The 26007-nt window shown below is 39.5% G+C and overlaps 1 protein-coding gene across 1 annotated transcript in view; it reads left to right on the top strand.

Moving 5' to 3' along the window:
- Window positions 1-26007, top strand: part of appbp2 (amyloid beta precursor protein (cytoplasmic tail) binding protein 2) — a 92299-nt gene that overhangs the window by 56311 nt on the left and 9981 nt on the right. Inside the window, exons 4-11 of the mRNA XM_080210490.1 lie at window positions 4822-4945; window positions 13203-13371; window positions 16081-16170; window positions 17044-17111; window positions 17710-17815; window positions 19075-19199; window positions 19817-19902; window positions 23575-23765. Coding sequence (XP_080066616.1) covers window positions 4822-4945; window positions 13203-13371; window positions 16081-16170; window positions 17044-17111; window positions 17710-17815; window positions 19075-19199; window positions 19817-19902; window positions 23575-23765 — 959 coding nt within the window. The remainder of the gene's footprint in view (window positions 1-4821; window positions 4946-13202; window positions 13372-16080; window positions 16171-17043; window positions 17112-17709; window positions 17816-19074; window positions 19200-19816; window positions 19903-23574; window positions 23766-26007) is intronic.

A 26007-nucleotide genomic window follows, 5' to 3' on the forward strand; every position in this document is an offset into this window, starting at 1 on the left:
GGGTGGTATTTGTGTATCCTTCCATCTGCTGAAAAATGAGTAAATGTTTGTTTTTAATGAAATAATTTAACTTTGTCGATTCATGAGAGGGAAGGAAGAAGGCTAAATAGAATTATTTCAAGTTTGACAGAGACTCACCGCTGGTAGATATTGCTGCAGTCATTTAGGAAGCTGAAATTCAGTAAATAAACATCTCTTTGAAACAACAAATATAAAACTGATCATTTGGTCCATTTTCTTAAAGAAACAAATACAGGAGATCTTCGCTGTTACTGTTGACTCTTTTCTGGGCCATGCCATAAAACACAAAAATGTAAAATTGCCATTTAGTTTGTGTTAAAGTTTTCTTTCATCCTTTTCTCTTGACAGTGTTGTTTGAACTATTGTGTAATTCTGTTTGTGGAAATTGCAGTTTATAGAGCATATTTTGCCTCTTGAACTTGGATGTAATTATGAAAGATTTGTTTTTGATCTAAGCTATAAGAAGTTGCTTGAATCAGGCATATCTAATGTAGCCTTTCATCGTATGTTCAGTTCACTTAACCAAACTGGATTTGTCGTGACAGTGCTGCAGCCCTCCAATTAACAGAACTGCTCACGTTAATCAAATTACTACCAATTATATTTTTAAATGTAAAATATATTTCAAAGCTGTAGGTGTAAGAGAAAAGTTTTCAGTGTTTTGAATAGCTTTATTGGTTTAACTTGGAATCATAGAATATTAAAATTGAAAAGGAGGCCATTCCAACTGTTGAATCTACTTGCACCATCATTTCAGGAAGTGCATTCTAGATAATCATAACCAGTTTTTAAACATACGGTTGTTTCATAAGTAAATTTATAATTGCATTTGCACTTGTTTCAGTACAAGAAATTTGAATTGAGGTTCGCCACAGAGCTTTGTACTATGCGTTGATGCAAGAACATAGAACTATATATTCCGATAGTGCAGAAGGAAGCCATTCGGTTCATTGAGTCTGCACTGACTCGCCAAAAGAGCATCTTACCCAGGCCATCAGTTACACCCTTTCCTTGTAACTCAAGAGTATTTACCATGGCTAATTCACCTAATCTACGCACCTTTGGACATTGAGGAGAAATTTGGTTTGGTCAGTCCGTATAACCCGCACATCTTTAGATGCATAAAATGTGACAGAAACAAGATGCTCCTTTTTTTTTGCATTAATCTCATGTGGCATTGACTTGCTGAAAGTTACAGCATGGATAGAGTTTGTACTTTGCTACAATTGGTGATCTGAGTGCAAACTGCATCCAGAATTGCACCAGTTTTGAAGAGTTTCTGCTCATTGCATTTGATGTGCAAATGAAATTCTGTCATGAACTAGCATGGGTGCATAGCACCTTTCCTTCATTATGTTTGAGTGCTAATGTGATGTGATTTGATTCATATGCTTTTTGCAAAAAATAAAGAATTTTCTATCAAACTGCTGACCCACCATCTATTAATAGTGATTTTAAATAGCTAAAAATGACTTCTTAAATGTGAAACGATTTGCTAGTTATTTGGAGTACAGTAGTCCATCTTTTAATTAAGTTGAAAAGCTTTTAAAAAGTGCCTTGTAGCATCCTAGCACCAAAAGAGCTGCCTACTGAGCACAGTTCTTGACATCTCTCAGTGGTGATTCGTCTGTTTTGGGAATGAGGCCAGTTTTATGTGGAGGATCAATTAGTGCATAGATTATGGAGATCTAATTTGTGGTGGATGTAATTTGTACGTAAAATTCCTCAATCTTTTGCGCCAATTACCCTTGTTTCAGATTAGTTATGCTGTAGAAATCAAGAAGAATCTTTAACTGACAATGAAAGCAAACCTTCTGGGTCATTGTTCTTATCAAGCCCAGGGGACTATTTGTCAAATGCTTTAGTTTATAGAAATTTGGGTAGGAGTTAAAAAATAAAGCAGTTTTAAATGAGTACTGAGTGATTAATGTGAATTCTGATTGCCCAATACAAGTGGCGTAAACCATATGTCCTTGCTGGAGGGATTTAAAAAGACATTTTGTAAGGTCTCCCTGAGATAATCCAATATATTCTTGTTTATTTTTCCTTGGCTCCCCATAAATATTTTCCTCCATTGGTTGCAGGCACATTAACAAGTAAAATTATTTCCTTTGTGTTCCACACTTAAGTAGCTAAAAATGTCCCTGCTGTCAGGAATCAGAGATAATTTTAAATTATCTATGTATTGTTGGATATTAGAAACAAGGTATTGATTTAAATGAGTTTAATTTTGTGTTTCAGTGTAAGAAAAGGTTTAAACTCAATTTTATTTAGAATGATGTTAAACAAAGGTGTTTACACGTATGAGGGTTTTTGTTTCATTTTGCACTGTGTCTCTATGGTATTTACAGTGTGAAAAGTAAACAAGAGCTTGGAGAGAAGGCTTGAGTTTTTGCTTAGTAGCTAGGGGTCACTTTTTAAGTCAGCGAGATGTTTTGAGTTTAACTGGATCCGTAGCTGTTGGAGCTAGGAAGCTAGAGATTGGGCAGCTCTGTCACCTGTTCTGAAGCAGAACAATGGAGCAATGGGCAAGAAAGCAAGTCCCTAAAGAACAATTACTTCTCGAAGCCAGGGATTGAAAAGAGAAGTTCCAGGAAACTGAATTTAAAGGAATAAAGAAACCAGAAACTGAACAAAGTTAAAGTGCATTCTGGAAAATAATTGTCTATTGGGGCTGAGTACCTGAGAGATTGTGTGTAAGCTTGAATGTATGCAGCAATTCTAGGCAAGAATATTGAAAGGAGAGTTGGAAATCCTGGAAATGGATTCTTGCTGAATATAGCTGAGAGAATCATCTTCCACACAATGATAAGCTGTGTGTTTTCGAGAGTGGAGTTTGGAAACACTTTTGTGGAAGCCAGAGTCCAGTGAGAATAGTTGTCTCACACTATAATAACTATTTGAGGAAAAATCCACAGAAGTTCAATTAGGTGACATCGGCCACTTGGTTTTAGAGTGAGGTGTATCTGATCACAGTTGACCTGCTGGTTTACAGGGACTGTGTATTTACTGAGAACATTATAGCATGAGACACATTTTGTAAACTGTTATCATTACAATCCATGTACATTTGTGAAAATAAATGGGAGTGAAGTATTATAGTCAAACTTTTCGGGTTTAATAAATGGCTTTTGTTAAAAGCTAATTGACAGTCCTGTGACTCTGTTCATCCACATTTTCTAAAAATCGTAAACATAATGTCTTCTGAGCCAGGGTCCATTCTGGAACCTTCCATCCAGTAGTAACATCAGTTGGGATTGTATCACTGCACTGCACTCAATCTAAGTAACAAAGCTTTTTGTTTAAATCACAGCTTCAATTTAGATCCTACTTTCATCCTAGAATTCTGTCTGATAATTCTGTTTTGTTGCATTGATAATGTTGAACTATCTAATTTGAATTAATACAGTAAAGTGGGAACTTAGTATTTATAAATCAGTTTTGTTTTGAATTGTAGTGGCACATTTCTTCCAAATGGCACTCTTCTTCAAAGCTAACTGCAGTTTCTTGAATCATTTTGCTTTGATGATTGCTTTCGGAGTTCAAGGATGTTACTACGTAGAACTTGATCCAAAAATTCAGTGGATAGCAATGCGGCCTTACAGTGCCAAGGACCTGGGGTTCAATTCCAGCCTTGGATCATTGTCTGTGTGGAATTTGCACATTCTCCCTGTGCCCATGTGGGTTTCCTCTTGGTGCTCTGGTTTCTTCCCGTAGTCCAAAGTTGTGCAGGTTAGGTTGATTGGCCATGTTAAATTGCCCCTTAGTGTCAGCGGGATTAGCAGGCTAAATACATGGGGTTACGGGGATAGAGCCTGGATGGGATTGTTGTGGGTGCACGCTCCAATGTCTGAATGGCCTCTTTCTGCACCATGGAGATTCTATGAAATTATACGGATCTATTCTTACTTCTGTTTTCCCAAATCTTTTCCCATTAACCAGCTTTCATTTCAGCTGTGTCATTGTTGGACCTTTTGCTACACTTTTCTTGGTATGGAGATCAGGGAACATATAGTAAGCAACATCTATGTTGTTGAAATTACCTTAGAAAAACTTGAATGTTGGTGCCTTCCTGTCTTTGAGGTTTATACAAAAAAAACTCATTTTCGATATTCCTAAAAAATTATTATTCTTTGGTCATTGTGAATTGTAATTTTTAATTGATGTGTACAAGTGGGTGAGACTTGGACAGCAATCCTCTGTAATCTTCTTGTTAGTAATATTGAAAACAAAATGGAGCTGTAGGTACAAATTCATATAGGAAGAAATAACATGCTGCCTAATTTGAATCTCTAGAGACTAATGGTTCTTAAGCACTTCTGTAAACTTAAGCTTTTCAGATCAATGCTTGTATGATTTTTGTGCTTCTGTTCACCAGAAATTGGTTTGACTGTACCTAATTTCAGTTAGAGCTCTTAACATCGTTACTGGCTCAAAGGAGTATTCCAGCACACTGACCCAACCGCTCTTTATTTTAAATCTGGTCCTGCTTCTCAAAACCAATTATTTTCTATGTTGCAGAATTAAATGCTAAATAATTGAGTAGAATTCTTCATATGCAAGACAAGTCATGTCAACTCTTTTTGAACAGGTTTTTGTGGCTGTTTCAGAAGTAGCTCTTGTTAGTCACACGGAAGTCAGCTGAGCTTAAATTATTTGAATACAACATGAAGATATGTCTCCGTGTAAGATACGTTTAAAAGCAGTCCAACTTTCCATTCATGAATCAAAGAGGTGTACTCTGTTGTAAATTAAAATCATTCTTAACAATTCTTTATTTTTTTCTGTCCCTTTTTGCAGGTGGGTTTCTTTCTGACGCAGGCTGGTATAGTGATGCTGAGAAGGTGTTCCTTTCTTGTCTGCAGCTGTGCTCGCTACATGATGAAGTGCTTCACTGGTTTCGTGCAGTTGAATGCTGTGTCAGGTGTGTAATAACTAAAATGAATATCAATATCATACCTTTCACAACTTCAAAAATACTGAATTAGCTGTGAAATTATTTGAAATGATCTGAAGTGTAATCACTATTGTAATGTAGCTAAATATGGCAGCATTTTGCCCTGAGTAGTCTTAGTCTCAAATAATGGCAAGTGACCAGATAGTCTGTTTGTGTTGCTAGTTGACTGATAAACATAAGCCAAGATACCTAGGAAACTTCACTTTTCTTATAAGTTGTACCATGGGATCCTTTGGTTTAATTTATCATGATATGGAGATGCCAGCGTTGGACTGGGGAAAACACAGTAAGAAGTCTCACAACACCAGGTTAACACCTTCACCTGATGAAGGAGCAACACTCCAAAAGCTCGTGGTTTTTGCTACTAAGTAAACCTGTTGGACTTTAACCTGGTGTTGTGAGACCTCTTACTTAATTTATCATCTGAAAGTTGGCACTTCCAACAATGCAACACTTCTTCAGTACTGCATTAATATGTCAACTAGGGTTATACGCTCAAGCCTGTAGAGTGGGTTTTGAATATACAATCTTCTGATTTGGGAGAACATTACCTCTGAAAGGGTTAACACTATGAAATCCAGTTTAAAGTTTAAGAAAGAAGGCTTACATTAACACTGCAATGAAAGTTAGTGTGAAAATCCTCTAGTCACCACACTCTGGCACCTGTTCTGGTATACTAGGGAGAATTTAGCATGGCCATTGCACCTAACCAGCGCATCTTTTGGACTGTGGGAGGAAACCGGAGCACCCAGAGAAAACCCATGCAAACAGAGGAGAAGATGCAGACTCTGCACAGACAGTGACTCGAACTGGGGTCCTTGCCGCTGTGAGGCAGCAGTGCTAACCACTTTGCTGTCACGCCGCCCATCCAATACTGAAGTCTGAATTCTTATGATGAAGGTCATCCAGTAGACTATTTGCTGGGGATATTGTAATTGAAAAGGACACACTGTTTCATTTTCTTTCTGACCCTTTAACCTTGGGTAGATAGCTTTGTTTTTTCCCTCCCATGTTCCTTACCAGCATGGTCAACCTGACCCAGTATAACTCCTCTAATTTTCTGCCACTTCTCCCTCCTCCTTATAACATGAACTTTGGATCAGAAAGTGAGCACTGTGACTAATGTCCCCATCTGTGTGAGTCCTGTTTCACTCTGCATCCCAGTATTCTGGGCACTGAAGTTCAAAAAGCATTTTTTGAAGTGTTGCACCAAATTGCTACGATTCACTTTGGAAGGAGAAATAGTGGTTGCAATTCTGCCATCGCGACCCGCAAATGTTTTGGCAGATCGCAGTGGGAAATGTGCGTCGCTGGCCTTGTTCCGAGATTTGCGCATGTGCTGGGAATGCGTGCGCATCTCCCAAAGCCGGAGAACTGTCACCGCTCATACCATGCTGGAAACCGGCAGGAAGACAGACAAGTCATTTTGAATCTGTTTTAAATGTATTTTAATTAGATTGAAAACATATTTAATGGGAACTTCTCAGTCCTGATTGAATCTCCTGCCATGCCAGGAGTACTTCATTTCGGCGGAGTTTAGAGTAACTCTCCACGTTCGGGGTGCTGGGCCTGGATGTTAGAGCACTCCGGGGCAGGGGGGGTGGTCAGGGTTGGCCCTATGAGGCCAGTGATTGGGTTTTTGGGGGGGGGGGGGGGTGGCGGCGTGTGCTGGTGCTGGAGGGGTTCTGGGCTGGCCAGCAAACGGGGAGACTAACAGATCGGGGCCACTGCGCATGCACGGAGTTCCAGAAATGTCATACTCTGGTGTGAATAGGCCCCGCCCCCTGGGTTTTTAATGATATTTGCGACTGGGATCTCTGCAGTGCACAAAATGGGGAGATTTGGATGAGAAGCTGAACTGACAAAACAGTTGGGATTTAGAACAGTTTTCCCGCGAATTCAGCACTTTTGGGGGAATCGCAGCCAGTATTCCTAACCTGAAAATTTAAACCTTTACCTCTAAGATTGTTCTAAATTTTAGTATCACTGTAGAATTACAGAAACACCACAATATAAGTAATTTGATATTTGTAAATAACCTGACCTGTTATCTGTTACTGTCTATGAAGCAATGAGTCGAACACGCAAAATTTGCAGACGGTGGTCCAGATTTTATAGTAAAAATAACACCAATGCAATCACTGAAAGAGTAAATCTACACAGGGTGACGTGATGGCACTATGGTTATCAGTGATACTTCACTTCACTAGGGATGCAGATTCAGTTGTGGCCGTGTGTGACAGGTGCTCTGGTTTCCTCACATCTTCCAAAGATTGATCATGCTAAATTGCCCCTTCGTGTCCCAAGATGTATAAGTTAGGGGGATTAGCTACGGTTAATGTACAGGGTTATGGGGAGAGGGCAGGGAAGACAGCTTGGATAGGATACTTTGTGCAGACTCAGCAGGCTGAATGGCTTTCTGCACTGTATGGATTCTAAATCAGAGAGCCATTCCCAGTGACTGCGGATTTTTTTTTGTTATACATTCATGGGACATGGGCGTCACTGGCTGGCCAGCATTTATTGCCCATCCCTGGTTGCCCTTGACGTGGTGGTGGTGAGCTGCCTTCTTGAAACACTGCAGTTGACATGCTGTGGGTTGACCCACAATGCTGTTAGAGAAGGAATTTAGGATTTTGACCTAGCAACTGTGACAATGTATTTCCAAATCAGGATGGTGAGTGACTTGGAGAACTTGCAGGTGATGATATTCCGATGTACCTGCTGCCCTTGTCCTTCTAGATGGAAGTGACTGTAAGTTTGGAAGGTGCTGTCTAAAGATGAATTGATGAATTGCTGCAGTGTATCTCATAGTACATACTGCTGCTATGAGTGTCAGTGGTGGAGGGAGTGGATGTCTGTGGATGTGATGCCAATCAAATGGGTATATTATTTATGCATATTGGCATATACATTGAAATATGAAAATTAGAAAGTTGCTGCCTGGGTTTTCCTGCTGCTCTATAAACTTTGCTATAGCAGTTCTCTTTGGAAAAACTAGGCTTTACTTTACTTTAACTATATGTAAGAACTTGAGGTTGAGCTGCTGACATGATAGATACTTAGAAAATGTTAGGTCTTGTCCATTTAAAATGTAATTGAATGTTTAACGATGGTCTCAGTTACTGCCAAATAACCTGCCTCGTGCTAATGATTTCTTTTACAAGTATGGCATCTCATTCCTTAAAATTTTAAATCTTGGCAATTTTTTCAAAGATTTAAATCTTCATTTCTTCTCTCTCTCTCTCTGTCTCAGTCCCACATTACTTTCCCCTACATTACGTGGCTTAGCATTGAATTAAATGTTTAGCTCACACTTTCTTCAGACTCTACATGTCTCAGTAGGAATTCTTCAGTCTGGTTAGAAAGGTACACTGTTTTTGCCCTGTTTGCACAAATCTCAGATTTCCTGTAGAGGGCATCATGCTGTTTTGGATTTCCAATTGTGTTAGTTCCGACAAAACTAATGAAAACTTAGCACAAACCGGGTCAATATTTACAGTTTTTTTTCTATCGTTTTGAGATGTTCAAAATTTTAGCAGAAGAGCATCATATTTAGATAAAGCATCTATTGACCTGGTTATTGGAGATGTGCTTGCGTCTTGAACATGAAAAAACATTGCTATCACAGTGATTGAATAAGTCCTCACGAAATAGCAACAAGTGATGGACCAAGCATTATGATACCAGAGGTAAAAAAATGCTTTGAAACTGAGTACAGGAAAAGCTCCAAATATCGATAAAGTAGCAATAGAACATTTAAGTCCTTGGCAAATTGTTTGAAATTGCAAAAAGGTTTTTTAAGAAAGTGAAAGTTCAGGGAACTAGGAGAGGTTAAGGATCTTGAGGAGTATAAGGACTGTAGAAAGGAGCTTAAAAGGGAAATTAGGAGACCTTGGCAGGTAAGATTAAGGAGAATCCCAAGGCCTTTTATAAATATGTGAAAGGTAAAAGGATGAGAAGAGAAGGGATAGGACCTATAAAAGGTGAAGGGGGTAAGGTCTGTGTGGAACCAGAAGAAATGGCAGAGGTGCTTAATGAGTACTTTGCCTCAGTATTCACGGTGGAAGCTGATCTGGGAGATTTTGCTACGGATTTGCAGCAGATGGAAAAGATTGCGTTTGTGGATATTAAGGTGGAGGATGTGTTAGAACTTTTGAATTCTGTCAAGATTGATAAGTCGCCGGGACCAGATGGGATATACCCCAGGATACTGTGGGAGGCGAGGGAAGTGATTGCAGAGCCGCTGGCGATGATCTTTGCGTCGTCAATGGAGACGGGAGAGGTTCCGGAAGATTGGAGGATTGCAGATGTAGTCCCTATTTTCAAGAAAGGGAACAGAGATAGCCCGGGAAATTACCGACCGGTGAGTCTGACCTCAGTGGTTGGTAAGCTGATGGAAAGGCTTCTGAGGGACAAGATTTATGACCATTTGGAGAGGTTTGACATGATCAGGAATAGTCAGCATGGTTTTGTCAAGGGCAGGTTGTGCCTTACGAGCCTAGTTGAGTTCTTCGATAATGTGACTGAACACATTGACGAAGGAAGTGCCGTGGACGTGGTGTACATGGACTTCAGCAAGGCGTTTGATAAGGTCCCCCATGCAAGACTTCTTGAGAAGGTGAGAGGGCATGGGATCCAAGGGGCTTTGGCCTTGTGGATCAAGAACTGGCTTGCCTGCAGAAGGCAGAGAGTGGTTATGGATGGGTCTTTTTCTGAATGGAGGTCAGTCACCAGTGGAGTGCCCCAGGGATCTGTTCTAGGACCCTTGCTGTTTGTCATTTTCATAAATGACCTGGATGAGGAAGTGGAAGGATGGGTAAGTAAGTTCGCTGATGACACGAAGGTTGGTGGTGTTGTGGATGGTCTGGAAGGATGGCAAAAGTTGCAGCAGGACATAAATAGGATGCAGGACTGGGCGGAGAAGTGGCAGATGGACTTCAACGCGGATAAATGCGTAGTCGTCCATTTTGGCAGAACCAACGGGATGAACGAGTACACTATCAAGGGCAGGAGTCTTGGTAGTGTTGAGGAGCAGAAGGATCTTGGGGTCCGGGTCCACAGGACTCTTAAATCGGCCTCGCAGGTGGAAGAGGTGGTCAAGAAGGCGTATGGTGTACTGGCCTTCATAAATCGAGGGATTGAGTTTAGGAGTCGGGAGGTAATGCTGCAACTTTATAAGACCCTTGTCAGGCCTCATTTGGAGTACTGTGCGCAGTTCTGGTCGCCTCACTATAGGAAAGACGTAGAAGCTATTGAAAGGGTACAGAGGAGATTTACAAGGATGTTGCCTGGACTGGGAGGCATGCCTTATGAAGTTAGGTTGAGGGAACTGGGTCTCTTTTCCCTGGAGAGACGTAGGTTGAGAGGCGACCTGATAGAGGTTTATAAAATGTTGAGAGGAATAGATAGGGTGGATTCTCAGAGGCTATTTCCCCGGGTTGAAATGGTCGCTACGAGAGGACACAGGTTTAAGGTGCGGGGAGGAAAGTACAGAAGTGATGTTAGGGGTAAGTTTTTCACTCAGGGTGGTGAGTGAATGGAATCGGCTGCCATCAGTGGTGGTGGAGGCGAACTCGCTTTTAAAAGACTTCTGGATGAGTATATGGGGTTTTATGGGATTGGGGGTTATAGGTAGGTGTTGATGTGATCGGCGCAACTCGTGGGCCGAAGGGCCTGTTTGTGCTGTAGTGTTCTATGTTCTATGATATCTAAACCAAATGTCACAATTTCAACCATTTGATTGGAGCCAAAAAGTTGCAGAGATCCCTTCGAGAGGGCAAAGACAAGTTGACTTGAACAGCAGATCTCCTCACGGGAATAGCTTCAAGCAACAGTGGCAGTATCACATTCAAAGTTTGTGAAAGATGTTTACCCAGGTGCTTTATTGTATAATGATACATTAAGAAATGCATTATATGCAGGCTAGTCCAACCTCATGCACGATGATTTTTAAATATTGTACCATTGTCTTGTTTGTGGTATCAGTTAGTTTCAGCCTGAAAAAAATTTTACAGCGGAAGAGATTTTGATTTCTGGTGCAATATACGGTAGTTGAGGACTAATTGTTGCCACAGCATAAGAGTGTAGGTTTTAATTCATTAGCAGTTCAGTCTGCCTGTAAAAATTACTTGTTGCTGTGACATACGAACGTTGGAGGAAAGCCGCAACCACAGTCGCCGCATTTGGGATGGCATGGTGGCACAGTGATTAGCACAGCTGCTTCACAGCACCAGGGACCCAGGTTCAATTCTGGCCTTGGGTCTCTACCTGTGTGTAGTTTGCATATTCTCCCCGTGTCTGTGTGGTTTTCCTCCAGGTGCTCCAGTTTCCTCCCACAGTCCAAAGATGTGTGGGTTAGATTGATTGGCCATTCTAAATTGACCCCAGTGTCAGGGGGATTAGCAGAGTAAATCTGAGGGGCGACGGGTGGGACTGTAGTCTGCAGATTTGATGGGCCGAATGGCCTCTTCCATGATTGTTGCAGATAACTGCCAAGGGTGAAAACTCTTGCCAATATGTATATCAGTATTTGTGCAGCGTGTACTATTTTGAAAGGACACTTGCAATACGTCATCTAATTTTAATATAGAAGATAATAAGACCTTGAAAGTAAATTCTATGTTTTGCAGTCTCTCGCTCATTATTTTATAGATTTCCATTGACAGTCTTGGTTGCTTGTTTTTACTAATTCTGTTTGGTAATTTATATATTGTTGACTTTTTTTTAATTTACTAACCTTAATTTTAAAGTTTGTGCCTGGGAAAGTCAGTCCAGGTCTGAAATGTCCCAGGCTTTTGGTTGCAGAAGCTTATGGACTAGAAGTGGAGAAGCAGTGAGCATTGTGGTCTTTCAGCGAAGTTCTCTTTCTGAAGTTGATACGTGTTCCCCCTCCCCTGCCCACCAGCTTAATTGATAAATTTAAAGCATGTGGAATTCTCATGGTTCTATGAATGATGCAATTTGGCACCATCTGTGACTGATGCCTTAGCATGCCTCGCACATGACCACATCAACTTAAGTGATCAGAGATACATTTGTTATCTTTTCTCATTCCTTTTATTTTTCCTCTTCTCCCATCACCATGGTAGAGTTACAGTGAGCAGCCTGATATGGGAGACAAAAATGGCCAGCATCTTTAAAATAAGCTTTCATGTTCCGAGTCAGTAGTTTCAACAATTTCTTCCTTGGGGAACATGCAACAGTAGAACGTAAATCGTGTACTGTTTATTTAAGAAAAATAAACTGATTTGCAATTGTGGCTATGTTGACCGAAGTGCTTTTCAGTCTGTTTTCCATAAAGATTGGCAAATACACTGCAGTATTACAGCAGGTGGTACATGCAATATGGATTCTGTACTCATTGACCTCAAGCACAGTATTAGGCAGTGAAGTGAGGGGAAGGACTTCAGATCGCTAGGGTTTGCAGAGAGCAAAAGACACTGGAACCCAAGATTATACATTGTGGTTAGCACTGCTGCCTGAAGTGCCAGGGTCTGGGATTGATTCCAGCCTTGGTGACTGGAGTTTGCACATTCTCTTTGTGTCTATGTGGGTTTCCTCAGGATGCTCTGGTTTCCTCCCACAGTACAAAATGTGCAGGTTAGGTGAATAGACTGGCCATGTTAAATTGCCCCCCCAGTGTCCAAAGATGTGCAGGTTAAGTGAATTAGCCATGGTAAGTACACAGGATTATGAGGAGTGGGCCTGGGTAAGAAAATCTTTTGGAGAGTCAGTGCAGAATGGGCCCCTTCTGCATTGTAGGGATTCTCTGGTACAAATTCCCAAATTTTGCAACAGTAATACTAAACCAGAATTTAGTTGATTCATCTGGGATTGATTTCTGTGCTGAAATAGCCAATGGTAAATTACGTTGAGGATTTCCTGACAATCTCGTTAGATTTTGTTGGCACATAAATTGGCGTAGATTCAACATAAACAATCAGGGACCAAAGAAAGTGTCGTCTGCTTTCTTAAATTCGGAATTTTTTAATCTTGACTAAATCAAAGTTCTGTTGAGTCATATATATCCATTTCCTTGCAATTTTCAACGTAAGACAGCATTTGCATCATTATTACATGAAAAGTACAAGGAAATTCCAGGCCATAATCATAACAAAAAATCTTCTTCGGTGAAAATGTTTGCTACAGAAAAGAAGTTTTGGTTTTGAATTATGTCGTTCAGGCATTGTTATACTTTGATTCCCGTTAATTTGTTTTCAAGGTTACTCCACGTGCGCAATGGCAACTGTAAGTACCACTTGGGAGAAGAAACCTACAAACTGGCTCAAACCTATATTGATAAACTGGCAAAACATGGTCACCAGGCAAATAGAGCAGCACTCTTTGGAGAGCTCTGTGCATTACTTTTCGCCAAAAGTCATTATGATGAGGTAAGTTGTGTGCAATGGAGATGAAGACGAAAGCATTCTTGGCATTTACGTTCTTAACATGCTGTACAATACTGTATTCGGTTAACTCTGCAGTAGTTGACTTTAGCCTATATAGTAAAATTCACCCCAGCATTCTGGAATAACAAGACAAAATTAACAGAAATTTCATGTTAATTCTTAAAGTGGTTTGATTCCAGCCTTTGGCAATAATCCTGTGTGGAGTTTCCATCTTCTCCTTGTCTGCGTGCATCTCCTCTGGGAGCTCTGGTTTCCTCCCACAATCCAGAAATGTATAGGATAGGTGGATTGGCCATGCTAACTTGCCTTTTAGTATACCAGGATGTGTAGGTTGAGGAAATTAATGGGGTAAATACGCAGGGTTAGGGGGATAGAGCCTGAATAAGAAGTGCTCTGTCAGAGAATTTGTGCAGATTCATTTGAGCCAAAGGCCCTCTTTCTGCACTGTAAGGATTCTATGATTCTTGGGTGAGAATCATAGAGGTGTGCAGTCATTGAGGCTGTCCAAGTTGGAGTGACTTTTGGAGAGAATTCCCAGGCCGAATTCTCAGAGGTGAAGACCTGAGAGTGATAGAGATTCAAATGTTTCATCTGTTGCTCTGTGTTAGGACAGCATTAAGTTCAACTGTGCTGTTTCTCTTTGAATATCTCATTGTCCAGATCACAAAACAAAAAGCCCTCTTGAACACATCACGTGAGGATTCCAGGTTCCTGTGACACAATATAAGTCATTATGTTCAGGGCGGAGAGAAAATGAATGCAGATATGACGTTCATTGTGCTACGATCCTGGATCTGACCCTCAAATTTTGGTATGATCTGGTTAGTGACCAGTAAATCTTTTGTTTAAAGTACCCAAAGTTTGAAATTCAAGGCACCTGATTAGGGAGCAAAGTCACAAGATTCTACCCTTATTGAAAACAAAATAAGCTTTACTATACAAGGTCAAAAAGATAAGACAATTTGCAATGTCTATCTTCTACTCTAACATGAGGTTCATGTGAATTAATAGGCAACCACACTACACTGTAACTAGCAAATGTGACCATAACACATTCCATGGACTGCTCAACAACTCACCCAGACTGGGGTAACTTAGTCTGTAGACAAAGTGACCCGATGTTGTTGAATCTCTACTGCTCTCAGGTCTTCACCTTTGAAGATCCGGCCTCGGAATTCTCTCCAAAAGTCACTCCAACTTGGACAGCCTCAATGACTGCACACCTCGCAGAATTTCAGTCTCGCTAACCAACTTGTACTGGTTAGGTACATTGACCATGCTAAATTCTCCCTCAGTGTACCCAAGCAGGCATCAGAGTGTGGCGACTAGGGAATTTTCACAGTAACTTTATTGCAGTGTTAATGTAAGCCTACTTGTGACTAATAAATTAATTTTAATATCAGCCCTCAACCATGTTGAGCTGAACACTATTGCTGCACTACTTTATCAACGGCCTGTAGCATGGAATCCCCAACTTTCTGCCCTTTCAAATGTTTAGAGCCTGTGCTGCATCCTCATTACTTAAATCCTGTCGGCTGCAGCACTTTTACTACTTGGAGCCTCGTTCCACTACGAGTGGCTCGTACCAGTGATCTCCTCCCCGGTTCCTTCCCTTAATGGAGATCTCTCCGTGCGTCGTTTCTGGGACTCGTTGATTATATTGTCCTCTTCCTGAGTCACATGATCAAGATGTGGCCCCTTTTCTCATCAAGCAGGGCCACTGGCCTTTCAGCCGAAGGGCAAACACTCAACTATGCAAACTCCTAAGCATGCTGGTACTTGTGGTGCCCAGTTACCCCTCCAGAATCAGACAAGTCTGAATTTGTCATAATTGGTGCTTGTTTTCAGCATCCTAGTCAAATCTATACAATCACAATTGTACATTTAAAGTATCTTTCATCATAGCGTCATAAGTAATAGTACCAATAAGCAGATTTCCAAATTTTGTTTAACGGTTATAGAAAACTACAAGTTCTATTCCAGGGAGTTGAACCTATAACAAGTGTGCAAGTTATCAAGGTACAAGTGTGCATACACAAAGGAAAAAAAGAATAATTTAAATTTATGTATGTTTAATCTATTTGGAACATCCCAACATCATTGAAATGTGACTACAAGTTTATACCTCATCTAATGTTAAGTGTGTCGACACACCCCCTGAATGTTGCATTGTCTTTGAATTAAGTTTATTTTCATAGAAGATTTATTTTTGGACTGGTTTTAAATGATGCATGAGCAGACAACTGTGATTAGCATCTTCTAACTGATGTAGATTTTGTTTGTGAAGTATTGTGCCAACTTCCTGGAAGATCAAAGAATTGTTTATATATGCTTAAATATTAAAGAGCAGCGTCACCTCTTTATCAAGACTTGGTACAATTTTTGACCAGTATGATTACTATTTAGATTTCACCAGAGTGCTGGAAGTGTTGACCAGTTTGAGAGCTTTAAATGTTTAGGGTAGCCAAAATCTTGGACTTAACCAGTAACTTCATTTTGGCAAATGTTTTACAGAGCAAAAATGCACATGACTGCTCATGAATCATCCATTTAATGCAGTTGGAATAATTATTGCACCGTAACCGTAATGTACAACTTCCTACGTTGTTGCAGTAAGCACGTATTTCCTGCAGTATAGTAGAAAATTAATTTGTAGTATATCCTTTTTAAATGTATGCACTTATTTTGTAGGCTTATAAGTGGTGTGTAGAAGCCATGAGGGAAATCACAGTTGGCTTGCCAGTGAAAGTAGCAGTTGATGTTCTGAGACAAGCTTCAAAAGTGAGTAATTCGCTCTTATGAGTAATTATAATTAATATGCTTTGGGGGGATAAAAGTGGAGAAGGTTGTAATTTCTTAAAATTTGTTGAGCCTTCAAATTTTAAATACTTGCATTCCTCCTCCTTTTACAAATAGGGTGGTATCTCCTTAATATGTTTAATAATACCCAGATCAGTTAGTGTCAGTTGTGATTAGTTTACTGCATCTGTCTACTTGCCATATATTTCATGAAGTGCCGTAGATTCCTAGCAAAAGTAATTACTGTTGATTTTTTTAAAAATTCTTTCATTTACAAATTCCATGTAACTGACAGTAAAGGGAAAAAGTATGGATAGAAACAATTAGCCCATGAAACATGCAGGTCCATAAGTTCCTTGAGACCAAAGGAGTGTCAACAATATCATGAAAATCCCAGGAAGAGTTGAATTGTGCAATATAATACTTTTGACTTAAGGTTTTAGTATTAATAGACACTGTATAATTATCTTTGATTTAGGAAGAAATTTCATTGTGGTAAATTATGTCACAGTTAGCATATCCAAAGTGAAATAGGTTACATTGACCATATCCATATATGCTTTGTCTAGTGCCACAACGTGTCTCCCACTTATTTTATCTGAGGTGACAAATAGTTTTCCTCACAAAGTTCAGTGTTTACTCCTGTCCTGTATGTGTCATGTGTAAGATCGCCAAAACGAAATTGACTCAAAAACTCATCTGCAGAGAATGAATTTTAAGAATACAGTGTAAATTAATTCCCAGTATAATTTAATGGGAATTTATATTTTATCCTTGAATTGCACTAACAAATCACTCTTAACTCAAATTTAATTTTATTAGGATTAAGTGATTTGAAATTGATTTTTCTTCCAGGCTTGTGTAGTGAAGCGAGAATTCAAGAAGGCAGAGCAGTTAATAAAACATGCAGTGTATTTAGCACGGTAAGTTCCCATATACAAGTTACTCACACATAATTTAACGTCTTAATTTTTACAAATTCATGGGATGTGGACGTCACTAGCTGGGCTAGCCAGCACTTACTGACCATCCTTAAATGCCCTTGAAGGTGATGGTGAACTGCCATCTTGAACTGCTGCAAGTCCATGTGTTGTAGGTACATTTATAGTGCTGCTGAGAAAGAGTTCCAGGATTTTAAAAGAGCGACGGTGAAGAAATGCTGATATGTTTCAAAGTCAGGATGATTAATGACTTGGAGGAGAACTTCCAAGTGATAGTGTTCCCACATGTCTGCTGCCCTTGTCCTTCTAGATGGTAATGGTTATAGGTTTGGAAGCCTTGGTAAGTTCCTGCAGTACATCTTAGAGGTGACACATGCTGCTGCCACTGTGCAATAAACCATTTTACCCACAGTTAGCATGCCATGTTTTCTATGGGGGGAACAGAGGGTTTTTAAACAAGGTAATGTTGACAATATTCACCCTTTGTTTAAAGAGAGGATTTAAAATTTTGCATTGTTACAGAAAATTGTTTGAAGTACATGATTTGAATATTTATTGCAGAAATTTCATGTTTTTTCAGGGAACATTTTGGTCCTAAACATCCCAAATACTCTGATACCCTCTTAGATTATGGATTTTACTTGTTGAACGTAGATAATATTTGTCAATCAGTGGCTATTTATCAGGTATGTTGAAAAATTGTTTTAGTTCAGTGTTTAAGGTATACTTCAAATTAATCTCTCAAGCATGTTCTAATGTTTTAAAATGGGAAGCATATTATTAGACTGTTTGTCCCCAGTGCAATTTTGAATGAGCTGTACTTTCCCCTCACTACTCTAAATACCATACCTTTGGTCTTCCTCCCTATATGCTCTTTCAGATTAAACTACTACATGTAACTTCAGCATCCTCTTCAATCATGAGTTTAGTTTGCAACCCCCATATCATTTTCATTCATAAATTTTTGACCTCGAACTTTGCCTACCGTTGCCTATGTCCAGTCATCAGTCTGGGAAATCTTGTATGTGTTTTTATCATCTCCACACTTAATTGCTCCCATGAACTTGTGGTTAACCTGCCATCCTATTATCGCCATTACAAGTCAGGTCAGTCAAAATTCTATTGCCCATTTCTAGCCCCAGACCAAGGCTAGCAGCCAGTGTGAAGTGTCTTGGTTGTTTTCTATGTTGTTAATTGTCATTACTGATATATCATATTGTTCTTATTACTAGTATTACTGCCTTCCTGGAAGGTGAGATCAAACTTTTAAGGAAGAATGCCAATGAACAGTGTGTCTTTTTTCCCTGTTGACAATCCTCTCCCCTTCCCAAATGCCTCATGTAACAGGACTGGAATATTTCAACACATTTTTTAGTGGTCAGAGAGGAAAAGGCAGTTGGTCACTTTGGCAGCATTTCTTATCCTTTCAAAAATGCTTTAATTTTTTCTCTGCATTGCATTTGATTCATTTTATCTTGTTGCAGATGGTGACCTGATGTGGCTCCAGGTACATACTGGTGTCGTTTTTATAATTCTCCAGTCGAGGCATTTGTTAGCCAATAAAAAGTCAAAAATGTAGGAGAGTACTGCAACAATGCTACTCTGACAAAGGAAAAAATGACTCCTTGACAAATAAAACTTGCTCAATAACTGTATGTGTGAGACAGTTCCTACAAAGAGTCATTTCATTTTGAGCAAATGGCAGCTTGATTTAAACATCACTATTTGTGGTCTTGCAGTTGAGCAATAACATGGCCTCAAAAAGAAAAGTTTTAATTGTGCAAATTATTCCACTTATAGGCAGACAGAGGACAAATGTTTATTTTTATGTTATTGATGTTTATTTTTATGTTTTTAATGTTTGTAACTAGTTTTATCTGAAGAAGATGTTACAAATAGGTGGTTCTTACACCACCTGAACTTTGAATGATGTTTTGTTTCTTAGACAGCTCTCGATATCCGGCAGTCAGTATTTGGAGGCAAGAACATCCATGTAGCAACAGCTCATGAGGACCTAGCATATTCTTCTTACGTACACCAGTACAGTTCTGGGAAGTTTGACAATGCACTGTAAGTTACCAAATTTAGTTCCATGCCAGTAGTGTTTTCTGTTCTTTTGAAAACAAATTCAAAAAAGCTTGTCAGTCAAAATGAGAAATTATCCTTATTGCATATTTTCATTTTTAATTAACTATAAGTTATATAAGAAAAGGTGTCTTTCAAAATGTGTCTTCAGTTGTGTAAAACAGAACATCTTAAATTGGACATCAATCTGTCACAAGTAATGCATGCATTAGAGTTTTGGCTTCAAGATTCTATAATTTTATTCAACACAAAAACAGAACATGCTGGAAAATTGCAGCCAGTCTTATAGCATCTGTGGCGAGAGAATAGAATCAACGTTTCAAGTCTGATGACGTCTCTACATCTCATTAAGACTGATCTCCTGAGATTTTCCGACATTTTCTCAGATTCCAGCGTTTGCAGTAATTTGCTTTATATATCTTTGATTATTTATTTCCTTATGGATCAGTATCTGTCATGAATTGAATTGAGGGAACCTTTCCTCTTTCTTTGCCATTGCACAATGAAATTAAACTTTGGAGCTCCTTGATTTCTGAGTTTGAAGATCTGCAGTCCTAATGGAAGCAACATTCTGCATTAGAAATGTATGTTTTCCCTTGCAGATTCCATGCTGAGCGTGCCATAGACATCATCACTCATATTCTCCCTGAAGACCACTTATTGTTGGCTTCTTCTAAAAGAGTTAAAGGTTTGTATATTAAACTTTAAATCTTAAACTTTAAATAAACTTGGTGGTGCAAAAGAGCAGTTCAGTCTTTAAATGTTTATTCTTCTGAGCATTCCCAGTCTCAACACATCATTTGTATGCAAGATTGGATTTTTGAGGTGTGTGAATCTTGGGTTTAAACTCATACCCACACTTTCTGGCATTAATGCATGATGGCAAAATACTACAGCTGATTTTTTTCAACGTTTTTAGTCCATTGGGCCAAAACATTTTGGGTGGCATTCTCCCAACAAAACTCTTGAGTGTCAAATTTGCATGAAAACTGGAGTAATTCACACTGGTTTTTTTTCAGTGGGTATTCAGAGAAGAATCTCCCACACTGCAGAGGCCGCTGGTGTGAATATCGTTAAATTTCAGGGAGCAGGGCCTATGAGATCAGCGCATATACAGCGGCTCCACACTGATGGCCTCCCGATTACTCTGTGACCGTTCGCAGTGGCAGCTTTCTGTCCCTGACCATTCCTGGCCCCGACACCAACCTCCCAGCCTGCTGTGATCTCTAGATCGCCTGCCAGGGTACCACTGCCCAGGGGGATACCACCCAACCCGAATTGCCATCCCTTCACTCCAGTGGAGTCAAGCTGCCAGCTTCCTGAAAGTGGGGAGCTGCTGTGATCCTCACTGGAGTGAACCACTCTGGTGGGGGGAGTACTAGTGGGCCGGAGACTTCAGTACCAGGCCTGCTAATCACATTCCAATTGTATTAAAATGGCCATGTTAATGGTCTTTATGCCTCCATGTCAATTTCCAGCACAGAGCAGAGGCTGCCAGAAATGGGCACTGGAAGGTGCTAGTGGGGCGTGAACACTGCGAATCATCTGACACAACTATCCCCTGGCAGTGGGATGGGAGAATCGCGGTCTTTATCTTGGAATACATGTCACTGCAGAAATTCGTAATAATAAATAAATTTGGGAGCTTATATTTAAGATCACATATCTACTGGTATCAATGTGAGAATTATAGGGTAGAGACCGAGAGGTTGAAACTATGCAGGAAGTAAAGGTGCATTACTTGTTTAACTGAAGACTGTAAACAAAGCTCTTTACAGTTATACTATTCTTGATCACTTTGGTGATGATGAGACTCCTCTCAGTACTCCCAAGTGTGGTCAAACCAGGGCTTTGTATAGCTGAAGCATAACTGCTGCCCTTGTATCCTTGGTCTTTAGATATATAGGCCAAAATTCCAACAGCCTTTTGATCACTTACTGTTCATAACATTTTAATGATCAGTGTACCTGAAGCCCCAAATCTTTTTACTGTTTTTAGCTTTTCGCCATAAGTACTCTGTATTGTTTGGTCCATGCGCTTAATCTATCAATGTCTTTTTGTAATTTTATGCTTCCATCTACACTATTTACAATGCTACCCATCATTGGTAAATTTAGATATTTTGAGTTTCTATCCCATCATCTGTCGTTAATAAATATAATGAATAGTTGAGGCCCCAACTCAGATCTGTTGGTCACACCCTGCAAGTTAGAGTACTGCCCATTATTTCTACTCTGTCTGCTACCAGAGAGCTAGCTTCCGTCTAGTTTAATAGCTTGTCTCCATTTTGTTGTCCTCAACATTAGCTAAATGTCTTATAAGAGACTTTTTTTTAATCAAATGCCTTCTTAAAATAATTAACCTCTTCACTAATTCTTCAGTAAATCCCATTAGGTACATCAGGCATAACCTCCATGCCGGCTTTTCTTTTTTCCATTTAGGGGACGTGGGCAACACTGGCCAGGCCAGCATTTATTATCCATCCCTAAATGCCATGGACAAGGTGCTGGTGAGCTGACTACGTGAACCGATGCAGTTCCTGAGGTGTATCTACACCCACAGTGCTGTTAGGGAGGGGGTTATAGGATTTTTGGCTGAGTGATAGGGAATGAATGACAATGTATTTCCAAGTCAGGATGGTGAGTGATGGAGAGGAACCTCCGAGTGATGGTGTTCCCAAGTATCTGCTGTCCTCCTAAATGGTAGTAATTGTGGGTTTGGAAGGTGCTGCCTAAGGAATCTTGCAGTGCATATTGTAGATGGAATACACTGCTGTCACTGTTTGTCAGTAGTGGAATGTTTGTGGAAGGGTTACCAATCAAATGGGCTGTATTTTCCTAGATAGTGTTGAGTCTTTTTAGTTTTGTTGGAGCTGCACTCATCTAGGCAAGTGGAGAGTATTCCATCATAATCTTGACTTGCGCCTTGTAGATAGTGCACTAGCTTTGTGGAGTAATAAAGTGAGTTACTTGCTACAAGATTCCTAGCCTCTGACATGAGGACGGCCTCAACCGGGATCTGGGATTCATGTCACACTATCTGTAACCCCCATGACTTGCCTGGGTTTGTAAAATCTCACTTACTGTCCTATCTGGAGACAATACACATCTTTTTAACCAATGCTAATGCTGTCTCCACTCACGTTGTCTGCATCTTTAAGACTTGAATAGCAAGTTAGCCGCAAAGACTTGCGTTCTAATCAGTATTCTGTAAACTGTGTGTGTCTTGATATGCCTTTCTCTGATCAGAACCTTCCACACGCCTGACGAAGGAACACCGTTTCCGAAAGCTTATAGGATTACTATCAAATAAACTGGTCGGATTTAAACCTGGTGTTGTGAGACTTCTTACTGTTCTTGTAGCCGCAGTATTATATGGCTAGTATAATCAACTGAAAAATTCAAGATGTTCAGTCATTCCATTGTTAATTGTAGACGCCATTTTCTTTATTTACTGTTGTTTGCTTGCTTTAATTTTGGTGAGTTCCCATCCTTGATTCAGTATTGGTTTCTCTGGGATGTCTGGAAGACTATAATCTTCTACTCTAAATACTGATTAATTGTGCAACGTGTCTTAAATTTTCTTAGTTTTAGCTCTCTGTGTTTGATATTTTATTTGGAGATGAGAGAAGTAACTAAGTGTGAATGTGGTGACGTTCGGTACATCAAGTGCCTATGATTTGGGGAGATCATCTGAGCTTTCCAAACATTTTCCAATTGCTAAAATGAGTAAATAGTGACTAACAATGCAAAAGCAACATGTTTCTCTCCTTCCTGGATCAATCACGTGTATTTCTGTTCACATCTGAATATTGTATTTCTTACCATGATATGGTTGATATGCATTAAGTATTAAAAATTTGATCCTACATTCAGAATATTCTTTGAAGAATGGATGAGTGTTTCAGGTACATAGGTGTCAGATAAGGAAGAGAAACAGATTTTTGTAGCGTAATTTCTATCTGAATATTGAAACCATGCTGTATACTTGATGTTTGATCTTGTGTTTTTTTTTAAATTCATTTATGGAATGTGGGCATTGCTGGCAAGGCTGATGTTTATTGTCCAGCTCTACCTGCTCTTAAGTCACCTTCTAGAAACATTAAAAAGTAGAAGCAGGAGTAGGCCATTTGGCCCTTTGAGCCTTCTCTGGCATTCATTTTGATCATGGCTGATCATTTTCAATATCCTGACCCCACCATACCCTGATGACCCTTGATCCCTATAGAATCAATGAATGCATTAAATCTAGTTAACATCTACTTTCAATCAACTAGATTAATGAATTCACAGGGTTACCATCGCTAGTCCTGTCCTTTTTGAAATCTGTTTTCATATTTTGTCACTTGTTTGCTTTACAGCACTTATACTGGAGGAGATTGCTATTGACTGTCATAACAAGGAAACCGAGCAACGACTTCTTCAGGAAGCTCATGATTTACACCTTTCATCGCTCCAGTTAGCCAAGAAAGCCTTTGGAGAGTTCAATGTGCAGACAGCAAAGCACTATGGAAACCTGGGCAGACTCTACCAATCTATGCGGAAGTTCAAGGTAATGTTAAATGATGCACAGCTTTCCTAGTTGATGATTAAAATTTCCAGAATCTATTTTCACTTTGACTTTTTCACATTTATGCTGCTTTCTATGTTACACACTATTGATGTCCCATTTCAGACTGTCTCATATCCATTTACATTTTCTTTCTTACTTTCTAGCTATATGCAAACCCTTATCAATGTCGATGAGGTGTGGCAGATGTTTAAGGAGATGTTCAATTTTTCCCAACTAAAGTATTTTCCAGAGAGAAAGATTGTAAGGGGGAAAGAAGCATCCATGCTTAAACAAGGAAATTAAAAATAACGTAAAGACAAAAGCAAAGGCATACCATATTGTAAAAGCCAGTGGCATGCTGGAAGATTGGGGAACTTTTAAAGATCAACGAAGGGGTAAAGATAAATTATGTGAGAAAAGTAACATACAATATAAAAAGGATAGCAAAAATTTCTCTAAGTATATTAAAGGGAAGAGGACAGCTAAAGTGAATGTTTGGTCCCTTGGAGGATAAGACTGGGTAGTTAATAATGGGAAACGCAGTATTTTGCTTCAGTTTTTACACTGGTACAATGCCAATAGTAACAGGTAATAAAAAGATTATGGAAATAGAGGAATTTAGAACAGTCATAATCGCTGGAGGAAAAAGTATTGAGCAAATTATTGAGATTGAAGGCAGATAAGTCCCTAGGGCCAGATGGCCTAAATCCTAAAGTTTTAGAGGACATGGCAGTGGAGATATTTGATTCATTGGTTATAATATTCCAAAATTCCCTGGATGCGGAAAAGGTTCCAGTGGATCGGAAAAATTCAAAAAGAGAAGCAGAAAATAGGAAAGTATAGACATAGAAACTAGACGCAGGAGTAGGCCATTCGGCCTTTCAAGCTCACTCTGTAATTCATTTTGATCATGGCTGATCATCAAATTCAATATCCTGATACCTGCCTTCCCCACCCTGCCCATAACCCTTGATGCCTTTAACCCCAAGAGCTATATCTAATATCTTCCATCGGCTAGTTAAATGTCTGTCATTGGGAAATTGTTAGAATCCATTATTAAGGAAGTAATAACAGGATATTTGCAAAGTCTAAATGTAATCCATCAGAGTCAGCATGGCTTTATGAAATGTTTGACTAATTTGCTTGAGTTGTTTGGAAGTGGATAATGGGGACCCTGTAGATGTAAGTATATCGGACTTCCAAACGCATTTGATAAAATGCTACACAATAGGTTAATACACAGGGTAAGATTACATGGAATTGAGGTAATTTATTAGTTTGGATAGACGACTGGCTAACTGCCAGAAAACAGATGATTGGAATAAATAAGTCTTTTTCTGGTTGGCAAGATTTAACTAGTGCAGTGCCACAGAGTTCAGTCCCCAGGGCCCCAAATGTTTACAATCCATGTTAATCACTTGGATGCAGGGATAGAAGTACTATAGCCAGATTTGCAGATGACACTAAAATAGATGGCATAGTAAGTTGCAATAAAGAAATAAATTTACAAATGGATAGGTTAGGTAAATGGGCTAAAATTTGGCAGATGCAATTTAGTGTGGTAAGTATAAGGTGATCCATTTTGGTCAGGAAATAAAAGAAAGGCAAAAGGCAACTTATTATCTAAATGGGAAGAAACTTCAGAATGCTAGTGCATAAGGATCTGGGTGTCCTCTTGCATAAATCACAGAAAATTAGTATGCAGGTTTTATAGGTAATAAGGAAGCAAATAAAATTTTGGCATTTATTGCTAAAGGAATATAGTATTAAAAATAGAAGTGTTGCTGCTACTGTACAAGGCATTAGTGCCCACATCTGGAGTATTGTGTACAGTTTTGGTCCCCTTACTTGAGGAGGGATGTTCCATTGGAGGTTGTTAAGAGGAGGTCACTAAATTGATTCCATAAATGAGGGTTTGTATTATGAAGGGAGATTGAGCAGTTTAGGCATGTACTTGCTGGAGTTTAGAAGAATGTCAACCGTTCTAATCAACGTATGTAAGATAATACAGGGATCGACAAAATAGAGAGAGAATGTTTTCTCTTGTGGGGCATTCTGGAACAAGAGTCATAATTTTAGAGTAAGTGGTAGCAGATTTGAAACTGAGATGAGGAGGAATTATGCCTTTCAAAGGGCTGTGAATTCACTACCCCAGAATGCAGTGCATACTGGGACATTGAGTAAATTTAAGGAGGAGATGCGTCGATATTTCATTTGTAATAAGTTGAAGGGTTTTGGAGAA

Source organism: Carcharhinus amblyrhynchos, chromosome 23 (genome assembly GCF_965287045.1).
Source record: "Carcharhinus amblyrhynchos chromosome 23, sCarAmb.v2.hapA, whole genome shotgun sequence".
Taxonomy (NCBI): Eukaryota; Metazoa; Chordata; class Chondrichthyes; order Carcharhiniformes; family Carcharhinidae; genus Carcharhinus; species Carcharhinus amblyrhynchos.